The following is a 6,271-nucleotide window of genomic DNA, read 5'->3' as shown; positions in this document are numbered from 1 at the left end:
CTGTGCTGTGTTTGTCTGGGACAGCTATCTTTCTCTGCAGCTCTCCCAAGGGTGTCGTGTTTGGGTTTGTGACTAAAGCAGTGCTGATAATGCTGGGATATGGCTGTTGCTGGTGCAGCCCAATTGGTGGGAGGGTTCTTCTGTTACTGAGCCTGCTGGGCGCTGGTGTGCCCGTGGGAGGAGACAGGTGATTGCATTTGCATTACTTGGATCTTCATGTTGTTGGTTATCTCCCTCCTGTTCCTTTCTTCACTTATTATTCACTTATTTTTTCACTCAGAGGGTGGTGAGGTGCTGGCACACCTGACACAGCTGCCCAGGGAGGCTGTGGATGTCCCATCCCTGGGGATGTTCAAGGCCAGGTTGGATGAGGCCATGGATAACCTCACATAACATCTGACCTAAAGGCTGGCAGGCCTGCCTGATGCAGGGGTTTGGAAGTTGGTGATCCTTGAGGTCCCTTTCCACCCAAGTCATATGATTTTATGATAACCCATCCTTATCTTCTCCCGTGAGCTCTCTCTCACTCTTTGTGCTCTTCTGCATGGGGTGGGGAGGGAGGGAGCGGCTGCCTGTGCCTGGCTGTGTCAGGGCCGTGTCAGCCAGTGCTGCCTTCAGCTTTGGGTTTCAGCGTTGAACCCAGTGTCAAAAATGACCGGGGCCATGGGGTTTGGATTTTTTTTTAATGCATAACCTTAAAACGGACTGCTCTGAATGCTGGACCCAGTACAGCACCAGCTGCATCTGCTGTGCAGCCCTGCAGGAGCCAAGGGCACGGCGCAGCCTGGTGCTCCCGGTGCCTCGATGGAAGCTGCTGAGCTGCAGCAGGGCTTTGAGCATGTCTCAAGGCAGCATGGGCTGAGGCCGGCGCCTGGGAGCCCTGCTGTCACGGCAGCCCCACGCTGAACCAAGCCAGTGCCATTCCCACAGGCAGTGCCTTCCCCCAGCACTGTGTTGGGAGCGGAGGGCTCGCAGCCCGGGCGGTGCTCTCTGATGGGAGCCCAGCGCTTGGCTCAGCCCCTCAGCAGACCAAGCTGTCACACCTTGGTGCAGACAGCCGTCCCATCGGTGCCGTCCTGTGTGCCATCATCTGCTGCGTGGCTCTTCTTTGCCCGCCAGGTGAAGCCAGTGAAGAGCGGGCAGATGGGCACGTGGCGCAGCCAGCGGCTCCTCCTCACTGCGCTCATCCCAAAGGGGAAATCGTAGCTCCTCAGATCGGCAGAGGCCGTGCTGTCTGCGTGCGCACCCGCCTTCCACTGCACCAATCCCCGCTCCTCCCGCGTCCCTGCGGGCAGACACAGCTGCTGTGCACTGGGATGCCCACCCCAGCCCCGCGCCTGGCCTGCTGCACGTACCTGGGATGGTGTTGTCCAGGATGAAGGCGAGGGTACCTCCCACAAACATCTCGGTGGTCAGCAGCACCGTCAGGATCTGGTCCAGCTCGGGGACGCCTGCGGGAGGGACAGGCTGAGCGGGACAGGGAGTGCAGGGATGGGGAGCACGGGGCTCGTTGCGTGTGCTGCATCCCACGGTTGGGCACATGGTGTTCAGAGGTGCCGCTGCCCACTCGCAAGCTCTCCTGTGTTGCTTTGAGGTTCATTGAGCTGCATCTTGGAGCTGCCTTCCCAACTTACGTCACATTTGCCCTACAAGTGCACTTACCACTGCAGGTTAGCAAGCGGAGCCACGTTAAGGTACACAGACTGAGAGATCTGCCCCACTCGCCCTAAGCGCCATCACACCGGGATGCTGCTGGCAAATAGTGTGAGGGGCTCCTGGTACCTGTGTTAATGGCCTTGGGGTGGGCGTCCAGGTAGTTGGGCAGCGTCAGCCCAAAAAACATGGAGAAGCCCAGCACGAAGAGGTTGCGGGAAGAGTTCATGTCAACGAATTGCAGGTTGGAGAGGCCGACGGCCGTGATCATGCCTGCAAGAAGAGATGTGGCCAAGTGCTGTGGGAGCTGCAGTGCTGCAGGACAGGACAGTCCTCGGTGCAGCTCCAGTGCCTCCCACTGCTCCCTGTGCAGCGCGGTTACCGAACAGCGTGCAGAACATCCCACCAAGGATGGGGTCGGGCAGTGAGGCGAACAGCGCGGTGAACTTTCCGATGGTGCCCAGGATGAGCATGATCCCAGCGCCGTACTGAATCACCCTCCTGCTCCCCACCTGCTCGGGGGGACGCAGGCGATTCATGGAGGTGACTGCAACCCCCTGGGGATGGGGAGTGCGCAGGCCGGGCGGTACCTTGGTGATGCCCAGCACCCCGATGTTGGGGCTGGAGGAGGTGGAGCCATTACCGGTTCCCATCAGCCCCGCGATGATGCAGGAGATGCCTTCTGTGAAAATGCCCCTGGGGGATGAACAGAGGGTGCCGTGCCCTGCGGTGGCTTTGGAGATGTGCCCAAGGTGTGGGGGTGTGCCAGTGGGGAGGAGGTGGCCCTGCACCACCGGGAAGTGGAAGCATGAAGCAGCCATGGGCACAAAATGGAAGCCAGGTGCAGGCAGTGGGGTTCTGCCAGGGTGCAAAGTGATGTCCCCGTTCCCGCAGCGCTGCCATACCTGTTGATGGCATGCACTGGGGGTGCAGGCGCTCCTGACAGCCGCGCACAGGAGTAATAATCCCCGATGGACTCGATGATGCCGGCCAGTGTGGCACTGAACATGCCCAGCACGGCTGCTGAGGTCACCGTGGGCAGCCCCCACTGACCTGAGGGGAGCAGCACGGCCATGGGGATGTGCCAGCAGCTTGGGGTGTGTGCCCCTGGTGATGCCGTGCCCACTCCCTGCCCGTGTGGCCACGTGTCACTCACAGGGGTAGGGGAAACGGAACCAGGGGGCCACCGAGAGGATATTCCCACGTGCGTCCGTCCGGGCCTTGTAGCCATACTCCTCAGGATGGCTGGGGAACACGTCAGCACGTGTCAGCACGTAGCAGAGCAGCCACATCACCATGATGGCCAGGATGATCTGCGGGCAGTGATGGGGACGTGTGGGGATGGGGACACCCCCAGCAGTGCTCCGCAGCGCCTCCCAGCCCCATCCCTACGGGGAACATCTTGAAGATCTGCACGCGCAGCAGGACGAAGCCGTGTCCCCAGCGGTACCCAGGCAGGCGCACGGTGACGTTCCGAAGGTACTGCGCAAAGAGCACGATGAGAACGATGGACCTGCGGGGAGCAGAGGGCCCTGAGGACACCAGGGATCAGCAGGTGCCACCGGTGCCACCTGCAGCATTGGCACGAGGGCCTGAAAACCATCCGCACGCTGATCGTGGTGCCGTACAGTGCGGCGATGCCCCAGTGCGAGCCGGCCCGCTCGCCAGCAGCCTGGAAGACGGAGAGGCCGATGAGGGACACGGTGGGGGTGACGGTGAGCGGCCCGATGTAGCTGAGCAGCGCGCCGGGCAGCCCCAGCAGCCCGATGAACACTTCCACCAGGCTGGACACCACGATGGCCCCCTGGATCTGTGGGGCGACACGTGAGCGGGCGCGGGGCGGTAGCGGGGCCACGCGGGGCAGGGCTGGGCCGTACCTCCCGCATGCGGGGCTGCCAGATGTGGGAGGTGTTGAGCGGCAGCACCCAGTTGCCATAGATCTGCTCTGGGGACGGAGAAGGGAGGAGGTGAGCGTCGGGCCGGCGGGCGGCGTGGCGTGCTGCCATCGCGTGCGTTCTGGTCCTACCTTCGGGTGGGCACCGCCACTTCTCCAGTGCCAGGATGGCCTTGGCGGGCACCAGGAAGGCCAGCGCGCTCGCCTGGAACAGCGGCAGCCTGCGGGGTGGGAGGGGTGGCTGCAGCCTTGGGAGGCATGTGGGCCGGGGGCGGGGGGAGCGGCCCTACCTGATGCCCACGGTGGTCTGGATGAGGGTGGTGATGCCGACGCAGGTGAAGATGGTGCCGATGAGGTAGCTGACGGTCAGCTGGTCCTTGCCCACGCACAGGCTCTCGGCCAGCAGGAAGGGCACGGCGATGGTGCCGCTGAAGCAGGTCAGGTAGTGCTGGGGGGACGGCGGTGGGGGGGCTCAGAGGGGAGGATGTGGGAGGCTGTGGGGATGCGGGGGCCGTGCCGTACCTGGAAGCCCAACAGGATGCAGAGGTACCAGGGGGGCACGTCCTCGATCCGGTACAGCATGTCAAACTGCCGCCGAGCTGGGGGAGGGCCGGGGTCCGCCACGGGGCCCTGGGGAGGGCACGGCTGAAGGGGAAGCGCTGAGCCCGCCGCCAGCCCCGGGGGGCTTAGGGACAGGGATGGGGACAGTGCTCACCCTGCCTGCCCCGGGGGGACGCTGGGGGCCAGAGGGGGCGAGGGCCGGGCTGGTGTCCTGGCGGCAGGGAGAGGCAATGGGTGGATCGGTGTTGTGCCGGATGTGCCATGGGAACCGGGCTGCGGCCTCCTGGGGACGTGGGGACACCTCCCAGCCACCCCCGCAGGGCTCCGGGCCCCTGGGCACTGCCCCAGGGGGACCCAGTGTATGGTGGTGGGGTCCCCACTGTCCCCGTGGCGACTGTAGCACCCCACAGGGGCCGTGATTCAACCACAGCGTCCCACCACGTCCCTGGTGTGTTTTCCCTGGGCCTCACCCCCTTGAGCTCCCCCACCCTTCGTCACCCCGAGGTCCTGTGCCCCTCCCCACCTGCCCCCTCCCCAACGCCCGATGGGGACGGGTGTAGGGATCAGGGTCAGAGCCGCGGTCACCTGGGGCTGGGACAGTTCTCCCGAGTGGGTCCCCATCCTGGGCAGTGCGGGGATGTCACCGCGCGGTGGCTTATATTGTGCCGGGGAGGACTTTACTCTGCGGGTTGTGAAACCAGGGAGTGTGGTGGTGGTGAGGGATGAGCGATTAACTGCTTTAATTAGGGCTGGCACCGCCGCCCACGCCACTTTGGTCAAACATTAAGGTGGAGGGTTACAGAGTAACAGCGGGATTGGGGCACGGATGCCACCGGGGATGTCCCCACGAGTGCAAACAGATGCGGAGCTGGGATGGTGACAGCAACAGCCCGGCGTCCCCAGCATGGTGCCGGCAGTGCCACCTCCCTCAGCGTCCCCTCTGCGTGTGTCCGGTGCTGCAGTACGCGGTTGGCTCCAAAGGTCATCCGGCATTAAGCATTAACCATCCTCAGTGACGGCACGTGAAGGCTGCAGGCTACAGCTCGTTCTGCAGCGCCTTGGGGGGGGCCGAGCCTCCTTCCTTGGACCCCCCCAGGTGGGCGCACGGCCCCTTCTTGCCGTGGCACAGCAGCTCCCGCAGAGCGGTGGGACCCCGTCGGTGAGCTCCGTACAGCTGCTCCTCGCTGTACTCGCCCACAAGGCTGTGGCACATCTTGGCCAGCCTGCGGGCAGTGGGAAGCGTTGGGACATGGCATGTTCCCATGTCCCCCCCCATCCCTGCAGTGCTCACCTGCCCGGCCACGGCCCCCCCATCACTGCCACGCTCATTGCCTCCTGTCCTGGCAGCCCCGGCCCTGTCAACCGCCGCTCTCCGCTCAGCTCCTGCACGCCGTAACTGCAGGGGGACGTGAGGTTGGGGTCTGCTCCCACGGCCCAACCGCCCTCTGCACTCTGCGGAAGGGTCGCACCACTCACAGCTCCCAGTCCTGCGAGCAGCTCTGCTCCAGCACCTCCACGTAGTCCGACTCGCGCAGCGCCTTCCTGCCCTGCTTCGCCTCCGCGCGGCTCAGCCACCCCTCCAGCTGGGGCAGGAATTGAGGAGAAAGTGGCCGTGATGTGGCCATGTGCCATGACCCCTCTCCATGTGCCATGACCCCTCTCCACGCAGCAACAGCCCCTCTCCATGCACCACCACCCCTCTCCATGTGCCACGACACCTCTGCATGTGTCACAACCCCTCTCCATGCACCATGACCCCGCTCCCAACCCAGTACCCTCCCTATGGACCCCCAGCAGCCAGAAGCACTCGGCACAGTGCAGGGCTGCTGGTGGATGTTCCCCCGCACCTGGAAGGCGATGGCACGGCACGCATCGCAGCGCAGGGCTTCAGGCATGTGGGGCGAGAGCCGCTCCTCAGCACTCATCTGGGGCGCAGGGATGCTGTGGGATGAGGATGGGGCCTCAGGGTCCCCACATGCGTTCTCGGCCACCATTCTTGCTGCCAGGCTGAGGGCCACGAACAGCACCAGCACTGCCTGCATGCTGCTGCCCTGGCAGTGCTGAGCCATGCTGGAAGCAATGGGGGCGGGCACAGGAGGTATCACCCCCAGGCACCCATGCGCGGCTGATGCACCTGCATCCGGCTGACACTCTCCGCCGCCG

The 6,271-nt window shown here is 64.3% G+C and overlaps 2 protein-coding genes across 9 annotated transcripts; both read right to left on the bottom strand.

The window, feature by feature from the left end:
- Positions 1 to 562: 562 nt before the first annotated feature.
- Positions 563 to 4,763, bottom strand: SLC23A1 (solute carrier family 23 member 1). Of its 7 annotated transcripts, XM_090150889.1 has the most exons (15): positions 4,694 to 4,763; positions 4,263 to 4,319; positions 4,070 to 4,177; positions 3,838 to 3,995; positions 3,680 to 3,768; positions 3,531 to 3,598; positions 3,282 to 3,463; positions 3,046 to 3,166; positions 2,810 to 2,966; positions 2,559 to 2,706; positions 2,244 to 2,349; positions 2,036 to 2,165; positions 1,783 to 1,926; positions 1,356 to 1,451; positions 572 to 1,285 (listed from the first exon to the last, which is right to left on the bottom strand). In XM_090150889.1, the coding sequence occupies exons 1-15, from the start codon at positions 4,727 to 4,729 to the stop codon at positions 1,038 to 1,040; spliced, it is 1,848 nt and encodes a 615-aa protein (XP_090007015.1). In that variant the 5' UTR covers positions 4,730 to 4,763; the 3' UTR covers positions 572 to 1,037. The 7 variants fall into 7 exon arrangements, with proteins under 7 accessions (XP_090007009.1, XP_090007012.1, XP_090007010.1 ...); XM_090150887.1 differs by having other exon boundaries at positions 568 to 1,285; positions 3,282 to 3,598; positions 3,680 to 3,752; XM_090150888.1 differs by having other exon boundaries at positions 569 to 1,451.
- Positions 4,764 to 4,831: 68 nt separating this feature from the next.
- Positions 4,832 to 6,260, bottom strand: MZB1 (marginal zone B and B1 cell specific protein). Of its 2 annotated transcripts, XM_031597980.2 has the most exons (4): positions 5,956 to 6,252; positions 5,585 to 5,691; positions 5,400 to 5,504; positions 4,832 to 5,331 (listed from the first exon to the last, which is right to left on the bottom strand). In XM_031597980.2, exons 1-4 carry the CDS (start codon positions 6,175 to 6,177, stop codon positions 5,145 to 5,147), a joined length of 621 nt encoding a protein of 206 aa, XP_031453840.2. In that variant the 5' UTR covers positions 6,178 to 6,252; the 3' UTR covers positions 4,832 to 5,144. The 2 variants fall into 2 exon arrangements, with proteins under 2 accessions (XP_031453840.2, XP_090007016.1); XM_090150890.1 differs by lacking the exon at positions 5,585 to 5,691 and having other exon boundaries at positions 5,956 to 6,260.
- Between the last annotated feature and the right edge of the window lie 11 nt (positions 6,261 to 6,271).

This window comes from Phasianus colchicus, chromosome 15 (genome assembly GCF_987193195.1).
Source record: "Phasianus colchicus chromosome 15, bPhaCol1.hap1.1, whole genome shotgun sequence".
NCBI lineage: Eukaryota > Metazoa > Chordata > Aves > Galliformes > Phasianidae > Phasianus > Phasianus colchicus.
The sequence above is the reverse complement of the archived record's forward strand: the minus strand, read 5'-3'. Positions and strand labels throughout refer to the sequence as shown.

Coding starts and splice junctions, on each gene's coding strand:
- SLC23A1 (XM_090150883.1), bottom strand. CDS start 4,729: ATGGGGACCCACTCGGGAGAACTGTCCCAGCCCCAG. Junction 1,927..2,035: donor GATGTTCTGCACGCTGTTCG/GTAACCGCGCTG, acceptor CTCTTCTTGCAG/GCATGATCACGGCCGTCGGC. Junction 1,452..1,782: donor CCCCAAGGCCATTAACACAG/GTACCAGGAGCC, acceptor TCCCTCCCGCAG/GCGTCCCCGAGCTGGACCAG.
- MZB1 (XM_031597980.2), bottom strand. CDS start 6,177: ATGGCTCAGCACTGCCAGGGCAGCAGCATGCAGGCAGTGCTGGTGCTG. Junction 5,692..5,955: donor GCCGTGCCATCGCCTTCCAG/GTGCGGGGGAAC, acceptor TTCCTGCCCCAG/CTGGAGGGGTGGCTGAGCCG. Junction 5,505..5,584: donor TGCTCGCAGGACTGGGAGCT/GTGAGTGGTGCG, acceptor GTCCCCCTGCAG/TTACGGCGTGCAGGAGCTGA.